Source organism: Hylobates moloch, unplaced genomic scaffold (genome assembly GCF_009828535.3).
Source record: "Hylobates moloch isolate HMO894 unplaced genomic scaffold, HMol_V3 SCAFFOLD_13, whole genome shotgun sequence".
Lineage (NCBI taxonomy): Eukaryota > Metazoa > Chordata > Mammalia > Primates > Hylobatidae > Hylobates > Hylobates moloch.
This window is the reverse complement of record NW_026652288.1, coordinates 85,236,725-85,261,916: the sequence shown is the minus strand read 5'-3', so window position 1 is coordinate 85,261,916 and position 25,192 is coordinate 85,236,725. Positions and strand designations below refer to the sequence as shown.

The following is a 25,192-nucleotide window of genomic DNA, read 5'->3' as shown; positions in this document are numbered from 1 at the left end:
AGAAACCTGCCATTCCAGATGTAAATAAAATAAGATTAAGTTGTGGAGATTGAAGAATAGGGCACCGATATTCGTTCATGGCCATAGTCATCATCCACAGCTATTTGAGCTCCAGATGACTCATTTCCTGCTGGAGTTTATTGTTAGAGCATATGGGTATCAAAACTGTTCTTAACATTTTAATCTTAAATTTTTTAAAAAATCATCTAAATTACTTTCCAAAATATTTTTAAATCTAAAAATATTCTACTCAAAGAAATGTGGCATTGTCATAGAAATTAGAAGACAAGAACTTGTTCATCTCCTCATATTCCAAAATCAACTTGGAAATAAAATTAGGAAACAAGGGATAGAACAAATGCAACATAAAAGCAACTAGCCTTTACATTACATGGACAATTACCAAGGAATGAAGAGATAAGAAAAACCATCATCATATCTTTATTTTTTTTTTAATTTAGGAAACCAAATACTCGTGTTTAGAGTAGGATGATTTTATCATCTTTTTCCTATAATGCCCTTAATTCATTCCACTTATATTTTTTGGAAATGTAAACTTTTGGATGCATAGAATCTAGTTATAGGCTCTGTTTTGTAAAACAATAAACAAACTACTATAAGGAAACATTAACATTCGTTCTTGTCAGTATTTATAAATTATCAGTTTATTTTCAATTCAGCTAAGAAGTATTACCCATTTATAGCTGTTGCTTAACGTTGAGAATGGCCAAAGCTAAAACATTTAGGACCTTTGTATAGAAAACTAGAAAAATAAGAATTAAGCACCATTGCATTATACTGCACCATGAATCTAGTGGAAGATAAAAGGTGTTTTAGAAATCCAGTCATGTCCTGCATAACATGTTGGTCAATGATGGATGGCATGTGCTATGGTAGTCCCATAAGGGCACAATGGTACTGAAAAGTTCCTGTTGCCTAGTGAGGTCTTGAAGATCCTGATGCTGTGGAGGCCTAGGTTAGCGTGTGTGTTTGTGTCTTAGTTTTTAACAAAAAAGTTTTAAAAATAAATAAATAAATAATTTACAAAAATAGAAAAAAGCTTATAGAATAAGGATAGCAAGCAAGAAAATATTTTTCTACAGCTGTATAATGTGTTGGGTTTTAAGCTAAATGTTATTACAAAAGGGTCAAAAAGTTAAAAAAAAGTTTACAAAGTAAAAAAGTTACAGTAAACTAAGGTTATTTATTACTAAAGAAAGATGTTTAAAATAAATTTAGTGTAGCCTATGTGTATAGTGTTTATTAAGTTTTTAATAGTGCACAGAAATGTCCTAGGCCTTCACATTCACTCACCACTTACTCATTCACCCAGAGAAACTTCCAGTCCTGAAAGCTCCATTCATAATAAGTGCCCTATACATGTGTACTGCTTTTTAACTTTTATATTGTACTTTACTGCACTTTTTATATGTTTAGATTCACAAATACCATTGTATTATAATTGCCTATAGTATTCAGTAGAGTCTACAGTATGATGCTGTGCAGGTTTGCGGCCTAGGATGAATAGGCTATGCCATATAGCCTAGGTGTCTAGGAGGCTATACCATCTAGTTTTGTATAAGCACACTCCATGATGTTTACACAACAAAATCACTGAATGACATTTCTCAGAACATATTTCCATCATTAGAGACACATGACTGTACATCATTTTATCTAGAAAACCTTAAGAAACAGCATAAAAGTAGAGAAAAGAGTCCAGAAAGCTGGTGATAAAATGTTAGGTTGGAATCTTGCGTCTATCATTGAATAGATGGGTGACCTTGGCCAGTTTTCTTAACTTCTTTGTGCTCAGTTTCCTCACCTTTAATAAAAGTGATAACACTAGGGTGGGCTTGGTAGCTCACACCTGTAATCCCAGCACTTTGGGAGGACAAGGTGGGTGGATGACCTGAGGTCAGGAGTTCGAGACCAGCCTGAGCAACATGGTGATCCCCCATCTCTACTAAAAATAGAAAAATTAGCTGGGCATGGTGGCGCATGCCTGTAATCCCAGCTACTCAGGAGGCTGAGGCAGGAGAATCGCTTGAACCTGGGAGGTGGAGGTTGCAGTGAGCTGAGATAGCACTGATGCACTCTAGCCTGGGTGACAGAGCCAGACTTCATCACAGAAAAAAAAAAAAAAAAATAGTAGTAACAATAGTACCTTCCTCATTGTTGCTAGTTACAACTTTGTAACTACAATAATCAAGTGAGTTAACATGTATAAAAGACTTAGAACAGAACAATGCCTGACACAAACATTATATGAGTGTCTGTTGAATATAATTTTCCTTGCTCTACCTTGCCTTTGTCATTTCACTGTACATTTGAAGTACTCTTGGCAAATATGATTTGTCCTACTGGTTGACAGGTGAATTAATTAGAAGCTAGTTCATATAATCAGTTTTTTAAAAAGAAACCAAATTAAGTAAAACATTGTATTTTAATTAAAAACCTGTGAGTGCACATTTATTGGCCAATATTTTGAAGTAAAGCCAAGGCTTTTTCTCTGAACACTGTCATGTTGAATAAAATTCTATTATTTCTTTCTTGCCCTATACATTATCTGCATTGCTGCCTTTGGTTTAAAACTTTTAAAAATACTCATGAAGTAAACTGATTTCAGAATGCATCCAGATTACTATCAATTTCCTCCAGTATTTGATAGTTGCCTGGTTCTCCACACATCAGATTTTTTATTTGCAGCCCATCCTTTCAGATTGTCATAAATATAGGTTTCTTAGAAGCTTTTCTTTCATATTCATGATTCACAAGCTTATGTAACAATTAAATTGTCTACTCATGAGAAACAATTGCATTTGCAGAGGGCATATACAGACAGTCTCCAACTTATGATGGTTTGACTTCACAATTTTTCCACTTTATGATGGCGTGAAAGTGATAAACATTTAGTAGGAACTATACTTCGAATTTTGAATTTTGGTCTTTTTTATGGGCTAGCGATATGCAGTACGATAGTCTCTTGATGCTGGGCTCAATCATGTATCACAAAGTCTATGAATATATCATGTAATTTATTGACTGCTGTACCAAAAGAGTTCTGAGTATATGCTAGGCTAAGGTAACATGTTTGGTAGGTTAGGTGTATTAAATGCATTTTAGACATGAAATTGTCAACATATGGTGGGCTTATTGGGCAGTAACCCCATTGTAAGTCGAGGAGCATCTGTATAGATTTGAGAATGTAGTTGACTCCAGGCAAGCATATCACTGAACCTGAGAGAATACAAGTGTGCAAAACTCCAGAAAGGGTCTTACTGTGACGAGCTTCAGAAATCTTTGATCATTGGCCATTACGTTTTAAAGGAGTGGAAATTGTCAATTAGTTCTGCGTGTTGGTTAAATGGAAGTCAATTATGCGAACTTCTATTATACTTACTTTATTTATTGTTTATATGACTGAGTTTGAATCTAGACTGTGACCACTTTGAGAGAAAGAAGGGCATGTTTTATTCATCTTTGTATTTCTAACATAGTGCCTGGATCACAGCAAGTGCTTAATAACTGCTGGCTAAATAACAAATATGTGTTAACAGTTAATAAAATATGTTAAAGTTGCCCTATATTCTTATCTTGAATGTTGTCAATTTTATAACATGGTTTATCATTAACCCACCTGCAAGTAGTATTATTGAAATTATTTTTAAAAAGCCTTTATTAGAAAACTCCTTCCATCACAACAAAGATGATCACAAGATAATCACTGAAAACAGCATTAGAATTAAAATATAGTGTGTATGCTATATATTTTGATCCAATGATGTAGTCATTTAGAATAAATATTCTTATTTAGATTTCTAATCAAGGACAGCTGCTAAGGGAAAGCTGTCCTCCTTGCAGCCATTTCAAAATACTAGGCAATTTGAAGTATGATCTTTTAAATTATCCATTTGTGTTTTAAGTGTATCTCCATTCTCCATTCTTCTTTTTTTTTTTTTTTTTTTTTTTTAGTATTTGTCTCATATTTCAACTACTTGTGTGTATTCCTCAGACTCTTGGAAGCATACAGTAATTTTAACAGCACTTCCTTTGTGACAGGCATTTCATATACTGTATAATCAAGGTTTTCAAGTCTGCTCTATAACTGTTGATTTGTTGATTGGGGTTTAACCTTCTCTTCTAAAGAAATGCCTTTAAGAAGCAGAATTCTTCATAGAGCCACAGTTTATGAGAGTGTCTTATTCTCTACTTCATGCTGTTTGTCAGGTGAATGGGATAGCAATACTCAAAGATGCCCAGAAAAGATACACAGTTTTATACAGAATCACAGCTCAAATCTTTGAATAAGAAGTAGTTGAATGCCTTCTCAGACATTACAAAAAATAAAGTAGACTGGTCTAACCAAGTCCATTTCCTCAAATAAGCATTCCTCTAAGTGTGGGCCAGAGACCTTCAAGGATCAGGAGATCAAAACTATTTTTATAATGCTAGTAACATTATATGCCTTTTTCACTCTCATTTTCACTCTACATTCACAAGTGTGTGTGGAGTACAAAAAGTTTATTAAGATGGATTCAGATTCCACGTTGATATTAACCTTTAGGAAACTAATACTCATTAAGTTTCAATGTAGCTCCAAAGAAAAATACTTGTCATTATATGAATAAAATATTGGAGCAGATTTTTCTTCATACGTTTACGATAAAACAACATATTACAAAAGATAATGCAGGAACTGGTGTGAAAATCCAATTGTCTTGTATTCAGGCTTTATTTATTTACTTATTTATTTATTTAGAGACAGAGTCTCACTCTGTCCCCCAGGCTGGAGTGCAGTGGCGCCATCTCGGCTCACTGCAACCTCTGCCTACAGGGTTCAAGTGATTCTTCTGTCTCAGCCTCCTGAGTAGCTGGGATTACAGGCACTTGCCACCACGCCCAGCTAATTTTTCTATTTTTAGTAGAGATGGTGTTTCACCATGTTCTTCAGGTTGGTCTCGATCGCCTGACCTTGGGTGATCCGCCTGCCTCGGCCTCACAAAGGGCAGGGATTACAGGTATGAGCCACCCGCGCCTGGCCTATTCGGCCTTTTGTAAAGAGATTTTTGAAACAGTAAGATAACATCACTCTTCTCATTTATACTTTTGTCTTGGTTAATATTTTTTAACAAAATAAGTTATTTTCATTAGTTTGTATTAGATTTATTTATATTACTAATAATTATAATAATGTAATACTAATTTAGTTATTGATATTATGAAATAATTTTAAAATAAATATTATGTATTTTTCTCACTTCTAGTTTCTACCATGTAGATATTAACCACATAATCAAAACTCTGTTTTCAGGAATCTTTGGTACTTTTGAGGGTAAATGGATTTTTAGACCAAAATGTGTGAGAACCCCAGCACTAAATGATGCAAGTCTGATCTGAAAATAATAATAGCATATGTCTAAATATCATATTGTAAGAAATTTTTAAAAAAATAAGTTACAAAGAAAGATAATGATCTAGAGAGAACACCAATGAACCCCTTTTCACCTTGTTTACAATTGGCACACTTTGAAGTAGAAAAGGTAAAATTTCATTCTTAAGTGACTTTATATAAGTTTTGTAGTTACCCACATGAAACAGATTTCATCAGATACTGCAAAACATCAGTAGAACATATACACAGTTAAATGTAACCATTTTGTTTCCTTAAATCAAGAACTTTTAATGGACTTTGTAACTATTTCTGTTAACCTAACATTGATTATGACTCAGTTCCAAATAGAAAATGTAATGAAAGACTGAAATGTAATGAAAGTAACAAATTCTTCTACTTAGAATAAAACATGAAAAATCAGCAGGTAAACTATGAGTTACACTGTTCCAACATGTGTATTGTGTATTGTCAAACTGTATCTGTATTATATTTGCACAAATGAACTACTTTTATTACTTTTATCTCATAGAATTACCTCAATGTTAAAATTCACACACACACACAAACACAGACACACACACACACACAGAGGCATAATTATATACTGCTGTATATTGCTTTAAAAATTAGAATTGGTATCAAAGTTATCTAGCTTTAAAAAAATTTAGTAAGAGTTTCAAAATACCTAGGCTACTTGAATTTCTGTCTCTGGGTTATTAAATGATATTGAAACAATTATGCCATGACTCCTGCTATATAAAAGCTATAATACTCTTTTACCTCATTATTATTTAAATGTTAAATGCTCTATTATAGAGGTAAATTGGGTTTAAAATAGAATGTTTCAAGCAGAACAGCAAAAAATGTAAGGTTAAACAGAGTGAGGAATCAGAGCTTCAATTTATGATATGAAGCTGCCAGGGCATGGATTGATCTTTTGATATACTAAGAAAGATAGACCCTCTGGCATGCCCTGTAGAGAATAAATATACTGATCTGAAACAAAAATGTAAAACAGCTGTTAAGTGACAGAGGAAATGTGCATTGGACCACCAGACTGTCATAAATATTGCACTCTTAATCAGAAAGCATCTGTCTTTTCCTTCTTGACAATCTCTGCATTGTATTTAATCTGTACAGAATGCTTCTCCCAACAGGTGCGATGGTGTTTATAAATCTAAAACCTTATTTAAATGAAGCTTACAACTGGAGATGTTTCAATTAACAGGGCACTATTTTACGAGAAGGAATCATTCTAACATTTGGCAAATCCATAGATTGCGATGCATTTGTAAAAGTTAATTATTGGAAAATTAGAGTATAGATGCCAAGAAAAGCTAAAGATCAAAGGTGTTTTAAGCAATTTTATGCAATATATTTGCATCCAGAGAAACTACAGGTAAAAGCCACTGGTGGGAATGTGGAATAGCTTGAAATATTGGGGATAGATATTACAAAATGTCATGTTTTATTGACATGTCCATAAAAATTGGCCTCTATTGCACTAGTTTATTTTCCTACAGTTCAATTTTTCATCTATTATCATGATTCAGTTGTTGAACTTGCATATAATAGATCCATGATCAATCTTACTGGACGGTAGATAGATAGATAGATAGATAGATAGATAGATAGATAGATAGATAGTAATTCTAAGGTTTGCATTATAATCACCCAGCTAAGTGTCAAATAGGTAATTTCTTCAAAGCCATGGATATAATAATAAAATTAACTCTCTTAGAAAATACCCTTTGAAAGTGGAAGCAGCTATAAAATTATTCACTTTAACTCTTTTACTAAAGTGAGTGCAGAGATAATGAGCTCAGTCCCTGCAGGGGCCACACAGATACTATAAGTGACACGAGTCTGGTGGAACATTTGACCCTTAGTTGAGTATTCATCTCCTAATCTTTGATAGCAACAGGTGTTGAAGAAAATATTCTTCTTAACTGCACTCTTGGACAAACAACATGGCAGGCTAGTGAGCAGTGCCCATTGAGTTGATTGTTTCCATGGAGAAAAAGTACACAATATTTCCAGAAATTCAATTTTTCAGTAACGTATAGGTCAAACAAAATATATTGATAGACTATCTCTTTCCCTTGGGCTTCCAATTTGCAATCTTTAGTATAATAGTTGAGAATATAGGCTTGCTGTCAAACATATCTTAGATCAACATCTGTCTTGGCCATTTATTATCTTTATGACCTTGGATAAGCTACTGGACTTTAAATTCCATTTCATTCTCAGCATGAACAGAGTGAATAATGAAAGCTAATTTATAGTGATGTTTTAAATAATAAATGATATAAGGGGTATAAAATACTTAGTATGGCAAGTACTCAATAAGTGGTAAATAAGCAATAAGTGGTACACATTATGGGCTTCTTTTGTTGTTGTTGCTGTTGTTGTTGTTGTTGTTTTGAGATAGTGTCTCATTCTGTCACACAGGCTGGAGTGCAGTGGTGTGATCTTGGCTCACTGCAACCTCCGTGTCCAGGGCTCCAGCGATCCTCCTGTCACAGCCCTCCCCACCACCCCCAGTAGCTGGGACTGTAGGCACCTGCGAACATGGCCAGCTAATTTTTGTATTATTTTGTAGAAATAAGATTTCACCATGTTGCCCAGGTATCAAACTCCTGGGCTCAAGCAATCTGCCCGTCTCGGCTTCCTAAAGTGCTGGGACTACAGGCATGAACCGTTGCACCTATCCTTATTTTGTTTTTAATAAGATACGGATTTTTTTTAAAAAAGCAGAAGCCCAGAAACCAATGTAACTGGATCATTAACATGAAGCGATTTAAAATTTCAGGCCTCCTAATTCCAAATCCACCAATCTATTTTCCGTATATATTTGTAACTGCGACTTCATATAAAAGCTCTAATTTCCTTACCTGCTTTACTAATTGACATAGGATAAATATTTTTTACATCGTGGATAAAGCCTTTTTTTAATATTTAAAATTCCTCTTAATAGCTGTATACGAATATCTCTTACAGGTTAACACAGAAAGCAAAGGTTACTCTGTTCCTCAAAAAAAATTATTTCATCTCAAGCATTCACACTTTGTAAGGGACAAATCCATTTTAAAAATTCTTCCCCTAAAGCAATATCAACAAAGTCATTTGTTATAAAGCATAGGGGACTCCATTTTAATTACTTTTTTGGAGATAAATAATACAAATGATTTTGATGGTGGGAGTTAGATATTCTGGGTATAATTTGAAAACGATTGGATCCTTCAGACTAAGCCAGTTCTGTTAGATAGACTTTAGCCTTAGGATAATACAGTTCTTCTTAGAATTTTATTGGTCCCTGTTTCAAAATCTTCTCCCTATTAACACCTCAGATCCTCCAGCTGATCCTCATCAAATTCCACCTCTTCAGCCTGATAAACGTGTTTTCCTCAACAATTAACAAACTCCTCCCTTCTACTGATGTGTTCGTATCTAAAAAGTTTAGAAATTATCCCATTAATACGTTGTACTTACAATCAGACAATAATAACTGCAATAATGGGGACTTATTATCTGCTCAAGGTTAGCTAAACCCTCTACATGCATAGTCTCATTTAATCCTCACCACAGCTCTATAGATTCGCTAAATATACCAAAGTACTTCGTTTGTAAAATCATTTTGAAAGATGTTAAATAATTTGTCGAGTAAGTGTCAGAGTCAGGGCTTCCCTCTCATTCCCAAGGCTACACTATTCTCTCTCAATTATTGGCTTAAAACTAAACCAAGATGAATTAGACACATAATAAATAAGAATTAAAATATTTTGTGTGGTTGCAGAGAAACATAAAGCCAAATATTACTCAATGCTACTAAAAATGAAGATATTGCATATCTGAAGTTGAGCCTATACAAACATAACTTAAGCACCCCTTCTGAGGAACATTTATATTTGAAGAGCAAGGCAGATTTGACCGTACTTTCCAGCCATTATTTTGTTAATGTAATAATTACCTCAAGCAAGCCATTCTAGAGGCTTTCAAATAGCTCTGAATAATGCATAAATAATTTGTAAATGAAGGTAAAATGTCCCAACAGGTTTAGATCCACAGACAAACAGTTTCCTGAGACATAATTCTGAGAAAGATTAGAAGGATTGAAGTCCAAAAGATGGATGAACAGAGACTTGATTAAGGTGAATCATGCTTTTGTGATATTCTTTGGAAAAAAAAGGCTTCCATCTTCACAAAAAAGTACTATCTTTTTTAAGCAGGCAAACTATTGACAAACTTTGGGTAGCTAATCCACAAGACTCACATTAACATACAGAACATGAAGTGCATTTTCCTTTGGGCAAGGAGAGGAGAATCTATTGCACATGTCATCTGTTTCTGTGAATACTGAAGATTACAATTATGTTTTGATGTTAATCCAACTACTGCAAATTTCTTGTTGCAGAGCACCGTGTGAAAATGTGAGTGACAGTATAAATCTTTTTAAATTGAATTCAACACTATTGAAAGGAGCTGATGTTTTCAAATACTATCACAAAGCCTTTGAAAAGCAAGAATAACTCTCTAAATGAAGCCGCTTTTCTATAGTGACCTATTTGATATGAAAATTGAATAGCCAGGATAAAATCAAATTCTGCAGGTCTGCTATATTGTGTGTGTGTTTTGCATTTTTTAGGAACAATCACCTCTAATGTTTTGATGTCCTCATAAGCAAACTGCACGATGGGAACTCCAAGATGGTTGATGAAATAATCAGCATCACCTTGTATCTGTATAGAACTGATATTGGTTTCTGGGCACTGAGCTCTTCTGGTACAGTTGAAATTATTTTTCTGAAAAACATAATTTAAATTGTTAACACATACTATGCTTCCCAGGTCATCCCTAAATCAGTACTACTCAAAACATGGTCCACGGATCAGCAGCATCAATGTCACCCTGGAGATTGTTAAAAATGCAAATACTTAGGCTCCACACTGTCCTATCTAATGGGTGGTAGAGCCCAGGAATCTGCATTGTAACTCTGCTCTGTGATTCTGATGCTCACTGAAGCATAACTAGCATTGGGAAGAATTCAAGCTTTGTTTGCTGTTGTTGCTTCAAAAGCATTTTTTATCATAAGTTTAATTTGAACTCTGATGACTCTGACAATATTTAAAAGAATGTTGAGTCTCTAAAAAGGTGTAGCATTTTGTTTTTTAATGAAGTTTTCCTATAAACTTAAAGAATGCTTTGTAGGATATAATTCTGTTCTTCTTAAAATGTTTATTAAAAACTAGAGAAGAGGCCGGGCGTGGTGGCTCACTCCTATAATCCCAGCACTTTGGGAGGCTGAGGCAGGCGGGTCACCTGAGGTCAGCAGTTTGAGACCAGCCTGGCCAACATGGTGAAACCTCGTCCCTACTAAAAGTAGAAAAATTACCCGGGCGTGGTGGCAGGCACCTGTAATTCCAGCTATTCAGGAGAATGAAGCAGGAGACTTGTTTGAACCCAGGAGGCAGAGGTTGCAGTGAGCCAAGAGTGTACCATTGCACTCCAGTCTGGGCAACAAGAGCAAGGCTCCATCTCAATAAATAACAAATAAATAAATAAAAATAAAAATGAAAAACTAGAGAAGAAACTTTCTTGATTTCTTCCTGAAAGCATATTCCTAGATGTTTTAAAATTATACGTCAACAACTACAGTGGGCCATAGTGAACCACACAGCTAAGTTCAAGCTCTGGGGAATATAAGATGATATAGACTATTATTTCTTAAACTAAGAGTTGCCTGGCATGCAAAGCAAATGACAGTAGCTTTAAAAAAATAAAACAAACTAAAGGGTTTTATAATTAATATTCATTAAAATGTCTTCTTTAATAAATTTCTCAAAAATCTAGAACATTTCTGAGATGCAGTGACATCAACTATGAAACGTGGAAGAATACCAATCTCCTGGACAGTTGTGAGAAAATGAGGCAATAAGTATAAGAACATCAAGTGTCATAACAAGCTCATAAAGTATGTACTCAATCCATGTTTGCCTTTGAATCAAGACAGCAACTTCTCAACCTCTCATGCTTCTCTGGCATGACATAATTTCAAAAATACTTTTAAATGTAATCTATATAAAATAAAACTGTAAAATCAGACCCAAGCTTTACAGGGGAGATAGATGTCCCTGTGGTTAACAGGGACGATGAAATTTAAAAACAGAAGCAAGTGAACTTGCTAGAGTGAGAAAAAGCTTTTTCCATTCTTGGAAAAAGCAGCTCCACAAACATTTGCTTTGCATCCTGAGCCAGAACAGCTCCTGTAACCAGACACAAGAGAAACTGGAGCTGGAAACCGCCCCTCACCAGCCCTTTGAAAGAAAAGTTTGACACAGAGTTCTCGTTTGGGGCATAGAAAACAACCAATCAAAAGTTTGACAGAGAGTTCTGGGGGCATAGAAAACACCCAATCAGTACTCTACTATTTTAACCAATCAGAACTAAACAAGTTTGAATCCTTCATTTGCATAAACAGGCCTGATTGAGAACTGAGGGGGCAGTTTTCCCTATTTAAGCTAGACCCTCCCTTTGTTCTTCAGAAAATGCGCTTTCACTTATACTAAAAGCTGTGCCTCCCTAGTCTACAGGCTGTTGTTTTTAATAGAAAATAAAGCTCCCCACTTTTCCTTTTCAGATCACCTTGTCTTTTGCTAATATATATCAAAAGACTTGAAAATATGTGGTGTAATATTAAGAAAATAAGTTATTCCAACTTTTTTCAACCACAGTGCTGGATGCTATAAACATATAATAATGTTTCAATAACTATCTAGTTTCTTTGAAGACCTCATGGAAAGATCTTTGCAGCAAAGTTAAACATCAATTAAAATGGAAAGCCAGTATGAACCTTTGCAAGCAAGTCAGCGTTTCAGTTTACAGACAAGGCAGTGTTTCTGTTTAATGTGTTTACAGCTATCTTGGCTGATTAACCACTTTGGAAATAGAAAAAGAATGTTTTTCCCATACAGTCTAATCAGTAGCAACTTAATCCTTTTTATGGTGACCCCCACCCTCCACCACCAATTTGCTTCTTTTCAAAGCTGATTTTTTCTAAAGGTGGGGGTAATCCTTTTTCACTTTCTGACACATTCTTCTGGCTTAAGACTCCTGGGGGTTTTATATTAAGCTGGGACAGTTTAGGGAGGGTCTTGAATAGTTGCGAAGAGCTAGTCTTAAGCACTAGAACATGAAAAACAAACTATTTTATATCATGTTATAAATCCCGAGCACCTCTGGAGGTATTTGTTTAGCTCGGTTTTTGTCGTTGTTGTTTGTTTTTAAGTTGAATTTGAATGCCTAGGGCAGGCAAGACATTTATTAACATCCGTCACTAGTGTCTCACATTCAGCCTGCTGTACTCATTCAGATTTACTGAATAGGGCCAGAGGCATTCGAATTTGTGAAACCGAGATTGTTGCACCATTTTATGTCATTAATGAGGATATGATAAGATCTGGTCTTTACTTTCTCCAGATGCCTGACTAATGAAAGTAAAAATCATTTTTAAATGACCTACTTTCTCTTTAATGAAGTAACAGGTATGTCTTTTCAAGACAGCAAAAGCATCCTACTCAACATAAATGAAAATATAGGTTTGGCTTTAATTTCATTTTACGTACATTAACTCTTAACATCCACCCATGCTCAGCCATGCTCCTTAGATCGAAACCTTTTTCTCAACAGAAAAATGTCATGGTCAAAAATTAACAATGTTAAATTCTACAATATGTGCCTATTAAAAATTTTTTTAAAAAATAAAAATTGTATTTAGGTTTAATATTTGATATTTTCATTGTCATCATTAGTTATATAAACATTTAGTTATATAATAGCTGCCCTCTGACAAAAGGTGTTAGTTTCTTACATATGCATGTTTCTAAGATTGCACAAATGACCCCATTGCAATCAATCCTTGCAATTTTTTTTTTTTTCCCAAGATGAAGTCTCACTATGTTGCCAAATGTTGTCCAGGCTGAGATTGACCTTCCGGGTTTAAGGGATCCTCCCAACTCATGAATAGCTGGGACTACTGGGCCCAGCTACTTGCAACATTTGTTTGCTCTAACAGTTACATAGAGCACATTTCTGGTTTAGCCTCAGCCTATTTCTGAAGCCACTATGAGTTCTTCTAGTCTCTCTGTTCTTGCTGTAGCTACTATCATTTAGCTTCAATGTTTCCATTGCATTCCATTTCCATGGTTTAAGTACATAATTATTTACATGTTTCGTATTGTTCAGGCAAATCAAAAGGGCAGCATTCAGCTTTCAAGATTACACTCCCCCAAACACTTCTGCATTCTTCCTAGTATAGTTTGCTTTGCCTTGCCTATTTATTTAAAAGTCTAATTTTTTTCCCTAAAGGTTTATATTGCTGACTCTGCCATATAAAAACTTTTTTTTTTTTTTTTTTGGTAAACCAACTAAGATGGCAACAGAGTGAGCATTATCTAGAAATATCTTACAATTTTACTTTGAGGGTTAAGATCTATTAAACTACATCTCTGATGCTACGTGTGGACTAACTTATGGAGAGGAGATAGCATACAGAAAAAGCGGGTTGAGTGACCGACAGCTGGGAGCACTTAACTTTTGAGGCTCCTCACGTCATAATCAAGCCCAAAGGGAGGGAAAATGCTTCAAGAAAGCCAAACCAAGATGGAGGCTTCAGGGACAACACAGTTTCCTGAGGAATTCTCCTGGAGCTTGTTTCTCACCTACTGAACCCAGAGTTTCTCTGATGGCCTTGCAGAGGACTTAATTCACCATTCCCCCACCCCATCCCCACTCCACACACAACCTTTTCTCCTCCTCTCTCTTTGTTTACCTCATTCTTTACTTCCTACTCTCACTAATTTAACCAGTGATGAGGGGAAGAAGCATGTTACCTTCAAACCTGTGTTCATTTTGTCCTTTCATGCTTTTGTTTCCAACTAGCTTCACAGTTAAAAAGTCAGATAACCCAATTTGCCCAGATAACCCAAAAGCTAGGAACCCAATTTGCAGATTTGAGGTTGGTTTTTTTTTTTTTTCCCCAAGGTCATTTTATCTAGGGATTTCCCTTAAGAGAAAAACATTCCTGGCATAGAAACACTATTTTCTAAATCTTCATTATTCATTACTTTAAGGTAATGAATTTAAGGCCAAATTCACAGACCTGAAGTGATCGTAAATCTATATTCAATCCTAACGCGAATTGTTTTTCCTCACAGCACTTCAGAGGATTATAATAGATCCATGTGAGATAATAGACATTGATCTACTCAACCCTCATAAGCATCAATATTTGAGAGACTAGTAGGAAGAAATGTTAATTTTCTTCGTTTTACTAGAAGTGAAGCACCATGGAAGAGGGGAGGTTGGCAGCAAATTTGTGCAGGTCAATTAATTTTTAAAATTTATTTACAAGGCTGAGTAAATTAAGAATTTCGTCCAAGGAGTTCAAAATGCCTCATATTTAATGTTTGATAACAAGCATTTTTATTCCAGTTCATAACATCAGCAAGTTCAGGCAAGGACCATGATTATGTCACTAGCTTAATTTTCCACCCACGAGTCCATAGAAGACCTGAAATGAAATCACTACCTCAGTCCTCAATCTGTATGCTCTTTGCAAGTACGGTTTTAAGCTGAAAGGCAAAACTTTATAGTAAATGATCATGTAAGTAAGATAAAAAAAATTAAGTCAATATTTGCATTAAATAGTGATGCCAAGACAATTGACAAGTTTCCAAAAGTATTTTTAAAATCTGTTTCATAATTCAAATGTTTTATTTCCCCACATTCTGCTTTCTCCTGCATACATAAGCATTTACTCTACATGCATAGGAAATCTAAGTCGATTATTTACTCAAACAGCAAGAAAAGTGTAACATTCAAAATAAAAATACCATATTCAATACACCATAATAAAATTAAGTCACTTTCTTTTTTTTTTTTTTTTTTTTTTTTTTTTTTTGAGATGGAGTCTCACTATGTCGCCCAGGCTGGAGTGCAGTGGCACGATATCGGCTCACTCCAAGCTCTGCCCCCTGGGTTCACGCCATTCTCCTGCCTCAGACTCCTGAGTAGCTGGGACTACAGGCGCCCGCCACCATGCCCGGCTAATTTTTTGTATTTTTGTTAGAGATGGGGTTTCACCGTGTTAGCCAGGATAGTCTCGATCTCCTGACCTCGTGATCCGCCTGCCTCAGCCTCCCAAAGTGCTGGGATTACAGGTGTGAGCCACCTCACCTGGCCAAAATTAAGTCACTTTCTTTTCATTTCAGTTATAGTCTTGTAAGTTCAATTTTGTAGAAATAATTTATCTCACTGGTTTTCCTGTTTTTTTCCAGTATAGTAAAGTACCAATTATTACAATGACACGAATGATGTTAAAAAAATGATTTCTTGCTATAGGGCAGTGTGATGGTTAATTTTAAGTGTCAACTTGGCTGGGCCATGGGATGCCCGGATATTTAGTCAAACATCATTCTGAGTGTGTCTATGAGAGTGTTGTTAGATTAAACTAACATTGAATTGACAGTCTAAGTAAAGCAGATTGCCCTACTCAATGTGGACGCCCCTCATCTCATCGGCTGAAGACCTGAATGGAACAAAAAGGCTGACCTTCCCACAAGAAAGGGGAATGGGAGAACTCCTTCTGTCTGACTGCCTTGAACTAGAACATTGGTCTTTTCCTTTCTTTCGTTCTGAACCCCTCAAAAATAAGCTTTTTAAGGGTCTCAAGCCTGTTGGGTTTTGGACTGAAACTTAATAGCTTTCCTGGTGCTCAGACCTTCAAGTTCAGACTAGCACTACACTACTGTCTCTCTTAGTTCTGTATCTTTCCAACCACAGACCTCTGGGCTTGTCAGCCACCATAACCACATGAGACAAATCCTTATAATAAATCTCCTTATATCTACAAATACACACACACACACAAATTCATATAGTTATATATTATTGTATAATTATATGTTATTAATGTATTTATATATAAAGTGTGTGTGTGTGTGTGTGTATTAGTTGGTCTGGGCTGCTATAACAGAATGCCATAACAGGTGGCTTAAACAACAGAAATGTATTTTTAATGGCTGTGGAGTCTGGGAAGTTCATCAGGGTGCCATCACGGTAAGTTCTAGAGAAGGCCTTCTTCCTGGTTTGCAGATGCCAGTTTTCCCTTGGTATCCTTACATGAAGAGGAGCAGAAAGAGAGAGAGAGATCTTGTATCTACCTCTCTTTTTATAAGGGCATTAATTTCATTCACTAGGGCTCCATCCTCATGACCTATGTACTTTCCAAAGGCACCACCTACAAATAACATCAACATTGGGGATTTTGTCTTCAACATGTGAATTTTGAGGGGGCACAAACATTTAGCCTATACCAAGATATATCCTATTGATTCTGTTTCTTTGGGGAACTCTGACTAACATAGGCGCTCTTAGATGGCAGGTCACCTTTTTGTTTGTTTTAAGAAATTTTCATTAGAACCAGTGAAAAATTAAACTTTAATTTCTAACTAATGGTAGTGAGGAGAACTGTGTTATTTGATTAGCTGGAGGTAATTTGACAAAATTTTGCTATAACATTTTTAGTTTAGAACTTTATAGATGTGGTCCTGGGCAATGTGAACATGTAAACAATTGAAGGATCATGGACAAATCATTACATTTGAAACTGAGAAAAGAACCTAAAGATCCTAATAATGCCCAAGGGTTCTTATCCCGAGATCCACAAATAGAATTAAAGATCTGAGAACTTCGTGAACGAGAAAAAAAACAAAAAACAAAAAAACAACTTTATTTTCACTTGCTTCTAACTGAAATTCAACATTCCATTCAATTATGAAATAGGCAATGAACTCAGTAACATTTGTTCCAATATTAGTAGTACTTGCAACTTTGTAACCAAATAAAATCATGTTTTTACATCCTATTTCAGTTATTGCCAAAACATTGAAATATCACTTGAACCTATTGCTAGTTTGGAAATATTGCAGTTATGAGACACTTTGCTGACTTTTGTCATTTAATGTGTTAATTTTAAAAAGCCTATATATTACAAAAATGCAAATTTGTATGTTACTTAGGTAATTGCAGTTTAATATCATTGCTTTCCTTTTAACCCTGTGCATTTTAACTGAAGCATTTGAAACATAATTTTTGAGACTGGGTCTATATAGGACTTAGCAACTTGCCAAAATAGCCCACAGCAGGGAAACTCTCCTAGCAAAATAGCTTTGTTTTACAAATTAGAAAATTAAGGCCCCAAAATTAATAGAATTGAGATTTAATCCCAGAACTTTTCACTTCAAATGCAATCCTCCATTTTATGTACTATATTGATATATCCAGCTCACAAACCACATTAATACATGGGAATAAACTACTTCTAAATTTGTCCTTTTTAGGATTCCATGGGTCTTTTTAAATTTTTATCATATTGCATCACCAGATCTAGTTGTAACAAACTATACATCTATAATTTTTCTTCAATATTTATTTACCATGTGTGCCATGTATTCTTCATTTAACTTGTATTTTTATGCCAACTTGTGAACCCAATGCCCAATATTTAATGATGCATTGCAGATGTCTTCTAATAATCTTTGAAAGAAAATAAGAGGTTATGATTACTGACTTTTTCTACTACTTTATGCTAGAAGTTTATTTAAGTTATTCTAAATGCCAACATCTAATGAGCTTCTCATAAACAAAATATCTCCAGAATAGTAAAAAAAAAAAATTAAAAATTAATACATAACTTGCAATGCCTTTATTAAAGATTAAATTGGGTAAGGGAAGAAAACCAGATTTCATCTTATCATAAAACAGAAATTTTTGGGGCTGGGCATGGTGGCTCACACCTGTAATCCCAGTACTTTGGGAGGCCAAGGCAGGCAGATTACTTGAGGCCAGGAGTTCGAGACCAGCCTTGCCAACATGGCGAAACTGTGTCTCTACCAAAAATACAAAAATTAGCGGGGTGTTATGACACACGCCTGTAGTCCCAGCTACTCGGGAGGTAGAGGCAGGAGGATTGCTTGAATGCAGGAGGCGGAGCTTGCAGTGAGCCGAGACAGTGCCACTGCACTCCAGCCTGGGTGACAGAGTGAGACTCCCTCTCAAAAACAAAAACAAAAAAAAAAAAAAGGAAAGAAAAAGAAAAATTCAACCCATAATATGGGGTTTTCAAAATCTCCAATTTCTCAGGGTTTCTGCAAAGATTTAAAACCTACTTACTGGATGTTAACAAAAAGTATTTTCAGCTTTAGTGAAAAATTGCTAATCTTCTAGTCTACACAAGTAGCATTGCCAAATTGAAAAACACCCTCTAATTCTCATCTTTCTTCTGTTAATTTATACGACCTTAATCTTGTTATCAGATATAGAAAAATGTTCTTTTATATTTGAAATACTTTTTATTTAAAATTTAAAATTTCATTATGCACTAATGAGTGCTTCAAAGATCAATCTCTAAGAAAAAAAATAGAGAAACATGAAAATATTTGCTCTTATTTTTACTTCAGCTTCTAGCTGCTGTTTTCTTCTCTACTCCCTCAACAACCGACCTTCATTTCCTCTTTCTCTTCTCTGACCAGTTCAAGATCCCTCACCAGTAGTCACAAGATGGAAGAAGATGGATTTCTTTATTTTTTCTCTCTCCACTTAAGACTTTGTGTAACAATAAAAACAGGTTTGTCCTTTTAAAATATTAGAAAATATTCAGATTTCAATGAAACTGTTGCATCTAAGTAAAAACCTCCACTAAAGTAATAAAATAGTACCTACTCTACGGTATCTTATACCACAATAAGTTCCAGATGAATCCATCTTTACAATTTAAAAATCTAAATCATAAAATTGTAGTGGGAACAATGGAAGATAATTTTAATAACCTCAGAATGAAAAAGACATGTTTGAATGTGAAACAAACTCAAAAGATAAAAAAGATTAATTAGTCCTACTACACAAAATTATAACTTTTCTGTATGACAAAAATTACCATAAACAAACGTGAATGAAAACCTGGAAAAATATTTACAAATTATTTCACAGACAAATAGCTAGCTTCTATAATATATAAAGAAGAAAGATAAGCTGCTATAAAAAATTAATGAAGATGAACTGATATTACTCAGAAAAATTATTATAAATGCCTTTATACATAAAAGACACATAAAGTGACTTTTATATTTAGTCCCAAAAACCTTGTCAAGTTTGTTTGAATATGGACTGTGTCTTGAAGGATGTGAGAAATCTGGTGCCTCATACTGAGGAAAAAAATTAATGCAAATTCTACAAAATTTAAGTAAGTTAGATTGCATACATATAATGAAATAATATACAGTCTTTAGAAAGAAAAATGAATCTGTTTACACACTGATAATGAACAATCTCCCAGATACATTTCTACTTAAAAAATAATGTACAGAGATATTCTGTAAGATATCATTTGTGTTTCAAACATTAAAAATAAAAGTCTATATGCTCTAATATGTACAAATGCCATTTGCCTCTGGGGAGAGACACTGGTGTGAGGAATGGGTTTAGAAGAAAAACTTTCCATTGTCTATTTGCTTATTACTTTTGTATTTCTGTGAATGAGGCACCTCTCCAAAAAATAAATGTTACATTTTTAAAATTCCCTCCGAACTATATGTTATGTGTTCCCAATTCTAAGACTCCCTTGATTGTAAAATATAGTATGAAAAAAGGCTTTAAAAAGGCTTTTGTGGCCTGGCGCAGTGTGGCTCACGCCTGTAATTCCAGCACTTTGGGAGGCCAAGGTCGGTGGATCACCTGAAGTCAGGAGTTCAAGACCAGCCTGGCCAACATGGCAAAACCCTGTCTTTATTAAAAATACAAAAATTAGCTGGGTGTGGTGGCATGCACCTGTAATCTCAGCTGCTCGGGAGGCTGAGGTAGGAGAATCGCTTAAACCCAGGAGGTGAAGGCTGCAGTGAGCCAAGATCGCACCACTGCACTCCAGCCTGAGGGACAGAGTGAGAGTCCATCCCCCCCCCCCAAAAAAAAAGTATTTTGTTTGGACATAGGGAATAAACAAACCATGTAACAGATATGGCCCAGTTTCGGAAATATTCACAATTGAAGAAATGCCTAACAGTGGAGAAATTGAGTATTTAGAGTTGTGAAATAGATTTGGGACCATCAAAAATGCATATACCACTGGCGAGAGAACAGATAAGAGAAACTGCCACTTTATTAGGAAAAAACAGGGTCTCTTGCAGAGCTTTTGGGAATGGACAACAGCATGAGGCCTCTGCTGGGGTAAGGGACACTTAAGTTGACAACCCAAGTCACCAACAGGACACCAGGAGAGAATAAAGAGCCAAAAAATGGTGGGCCAAGACGGAAAGCAAAACACCATCCATTTCATGATTGTAATTCAGGACCATTCTTGCTTACACGGTTTGTGTGTGTGTGCATTTTCTGGGAAAGTATCAATGTATCATCAAAATATGCTAAATATGGAACACCTCACTTAGTCCAAGGAGGCAATTATATAAGGACTTATCATTTACAAATGGACATCATATTAGATGATAATGCAATTCTATGAGATGAGTTATTTTTATTCCATTTTACAGACTAAAAGTTTTGTTATCCCCTATAGACATAAGAATAGTAAATGGAATGGCAGGCAGAAGTTTCTAACTTAGATTGTTGCTCTCTTCAACCTCCACTGCTGGCCTAAAGATTTTTCCTCCCATTTAGCTAAGGGAACAAGGAATAAGTTCCTCAACTTATAGAAAAAGCGCTGTTAAGCTGATTAATCACCCAAACTAAAATTACCTTTTCAATGTAAAAGAAATGGAAGTTAAAATAATTTATTAGATTAAAAGACTCCATGAATTCCTTTGCCACATTGGCACTTTTTTAGTGGGTTTGGTATTGGTCACTCCAGCAGCTAAACCTACTTCTTCACAAATTGCAAACTATATATAGAATGACAAATCCAGAGCCTTTCCAAAAATTGTACTCTGGTCATATCTAAATGAAACCTTGAACATGTTGAAAAGATACGACTGTCCCATCCATCTTGACCTTTGGCCAAGACACTGGATAAACCAGACACTGGATAAAAGCACACTCCCTCTGGATGCAATTCCCATAGGACCTTAAATGACCAAAAGAATCAAGATATAGATTTTATGTCTCAGTGAAGGATAACAACTCTGGCCTCACAATGCTGTTCCATGCTGAGGAATTGGCTGACATAACATAACTTCAGCTATTATTTCACCAGCCTTCTTGAGGTTTGTCTTAAATAGCTTCTCTTAGGCTCACAGGCAATGCTATTTTAAATAATATGGTGTCAGCATGTCAGTGATGTATTCCAGCTGCCAGGCATTAAAAAAATTAACTGAAAAATCTAACTGGTTTTCAAATCCGTATTAACTCTCTCGGGCTGCAAATACGTTTAACGAAATATTTAAATTAAATCTTCTGTAGATGAAGCAGTTTACTACATTCCTTTAAAAAAAATCCAATTTTTTAAAAAAGTAAACCAGAAGCAAAGAAACAATTCAAATTATTTTGCATATTAGCATCACTCATTAGATACCAGGGAAAAGTTTGCTGTCCTCTCTGTGACCAGGGTTAGAGGGCAGTTGTAAATCAGGTAGGTGTTCTCAGGTTTTTTTAGAGGTAATTCATTTAATTTTAGGAGGGCACAGGGAGAAAAAAAATTGAAAAATGCAGACTTGGCAAACAGAAGGGCAAAAGGATGTGGATGGCACATCACCACACATTACCATTTCAAGCAGGTTAAATGCTGAGAGTGAGAAATCAGGCAGAGGAAATAACACCATCAGCAGTAATATGTCCAAGTCTGACAGATGACAGCATCATCACATAACCTTAAAACCGTGGGCCAAACTAACTGCCATCCTCAGGATAGCTTTGCTGGAGTGAGCGCATTAGACCTTTGTGGACAACCATTGTATTCAAGGAGCACTGTGTATAGGACACCCAAATACTACCCGTGGCTCACACCCCAACGCGAATCCTTGCATGTTTCGATTTCTTTGCACCAGTTGTAAGGGCCATTACCTCAGTCAGAATGTACCAAGGAGTCTTTCGCTCATGTCACTGTTTTAACTTAGTTCACCTTTGTATTTTTTCTGTCTCTCTTACATGTTTTTGAAGGCAGAGAATTTCTTTTGTCTCTCTTTCTATTGCCCCTAGATTGATCAGCACAATAAAATAGGTACTTATAAGAGTTTGTAAAACTGAGGTCAATCCACTTATTATCTAATTCTTCCACTGGGACAGAATGGTAAAGAAGATAAGAACTACACAAACACCACCCAGTTTAGAGTAGGCTTACACCTGAAAATAATTAGACTTGGAGTGCCAAAGTGCAGGAAGTTTGAAGTTGACCTCAGGTAGTTTTATGAATCATAATAATTTTAAAAAACATTCTTTCTTAATTTCTTGCTGGGCAAAACCTGCTTTCAAGTAAACTGTGAATCCCATTAGGCATCTGTAGTAAGTCAGTAAGTGTGTACAGACATCACAAAATACCTTGTGAAAAGTAGGTGCTTGAGATAAATATAAAAGAGCAATCAAAGCCATGACTGCAGATGAGATGGACAATTTTGCATTCTCCCTTAAAAAGCAATGATGCTTCTCTTTAGCAGTATGACCACAGGGCAGTTGCTTAACTTCTTGAAGCCTTGAATTTCCCAAATGTAAAAAGGGAATATGTTCATAATATTAGAAGACTAAAGAGAATAAATTAAATAATGCTAAGTTATATAAAATATAAAAGCACTCATCTAGTATAGAGCACTTATTACATACTGTAATTATTATAAATTATCATTACTACTACATAACCAACACACACACACACACACACACACCCCTCCTATATTTTTGACAATCCTTTCTACCAAATCTACTTAAAACTGTTTTCTCCTGCCTTTTAAGATGTAGAATGATCATATTTAGAAAGTCAGATCTTTTCAATATTATATTCCCTTTATATTCCTTACACAATATAAGAATAGAGAAGACTTTTTTTAATTGGGTTTAGGCTGAGTAAAAGATGATTATCTACTCCTCAGAAATCATAGAATAATCATTACATACTTGTTCATTATCAAGAAATTTTCTATCAAGCATTTTTTAATTTCCTAAATTAAATTTTTTTAAATAAAATTCCTTTATTTACACAGCAATTTCTAACACTACATAATTACAGAAATTGATATTGTAGATGCACTCTATATAAACTCATTAGATGTTTAAATAAAATATAAATTGAATCAAGATAAATCTGTGATTGTAAAACAAGAAAAAATAGTATCAAAAATAGTGGTATAACTGAAAACAAAAGAGGTAAAAATATATCAAAACACTAGTGATCTAACATTTAAAAATATGTCATATAATATATACATAATTATATGTACATAATACATAAAATACATTTAGATTTAACAATACTTATTGTAGTTCTAAATACTTATTGTAGTTCACCAGGTGGTTTCATATACAATATCTTTATAATTACCTTCAACCTGTTTTAAAGATATCATTCCTAAGAGAGATTAAGAAAAACATCTATGGTCACTCAGGTGGTGATAAGACCAACATTTCCACCACAGTTTCTAAGTCCAGTATTCTTGACTCTTTAACCCCATACTGGGAGTCCAAAAAAGTCAGATTTCAAAATTTATCTTGGAAATTCTCTTTTCTCCACCCACATCGGGAACTGGAATCACTCTGAAATAGACTCCGATCAAATACAGACTAATCTGATCTGAGACTTTGTGTTGAATTTGGCATTTTGCAGATAGACACAAAAAGCACACAAATGATTATTTAGTATGTTCTCCCACCACTGCCACCTTGACATCTCACTCGGATGTCAAATAGTTACTTCAACCGTAACACATCAACTGCTGAATTCTACATTATGCCGTGAAATAACCTAGTCACACAAAAAAGATACCCTGTGTGATTTCACTTAAAGTGCTATGGACTGAATTGTGTTCCCTCCTAAAAGTCATATGTTAAAGCCCTAACTCCTAAAATGACTGTATTTAGATAAGGTCTATGAGGGGAGGATAAAGGTGAAATTAAGTCATAAGTGTAGGGCCTTAATCTGGTAGGGCTGGCATGTTTATAAGATCTACAGAACAGGAAGCCATGGATATAATGGACCAATTCTATATACATACTTCTATAGATATTGCATACAGTATACATATTTTGTGCAGCATATTTTGTAGATAGTATATCTGTGAAATACTATCTATTGATAGTACTATCTATAAAACGTGCTGTTATATTTCATCTAACATTTACAAAATAAGGGAAAAAGCAGGTACTATGTTTTTGGGTTTGGAACCTAAATCCACTAAAAAAAATTAGTTTCAATAAAAATATCTGAAAAATTATTCTACCTATACTGAACATGTACAGACTTACATGTACAGACATTTTTTCCTTGTCATTATTCCCTAAACAACACAGTGTAACTACTATTTACATAGCATTTATGTTGTATTAGGTATTATAAGTAACCTTGAGATTAAAGTATAGGGAAGGATGTGCATTGGGTATATGCAAATACTATCCAATTTTATATCAGGGATTTTGGTATCTTTGTATTTTGGCACCCATGGGATGTCCTAGAACCAATGCTCCAATAACTGTATATAACACTTACAATAAATAGTGTATCAATTTTCAAACTTGCTATAAATTTATAAACCAAATTTTTCCTAATAGCAGGCCTTAGACAGTTTTCTACCTTTCAAGATGACAGTAGTT

At 34.9% G+C, this 25,192-nt stretch overlaps 1 protein-coding gene across 1 annotated transcript in view; it reads right to left on the bottom strand.

The window, feature by feature from the left end:
* Positions 1–25,192, bottom strand: part of NAALADL2 (N-acetylated alpha-linked acidic dipeptidase like 2) — a 959,155-nt gene that overhangs the window by 229,497 nt on the left and 704,466 nt on the right. The window contains exon 10 of the mRNA XM_032174021.2: positions 10,051–10,197. Within this exon, the coding sequence (XP_032029912.1) occupies positions 10,051–10,197 (147 nt within the window). The remainder of the gene's footprint in view (positions 1–10,050; positions 10,198–25,192) is intronic.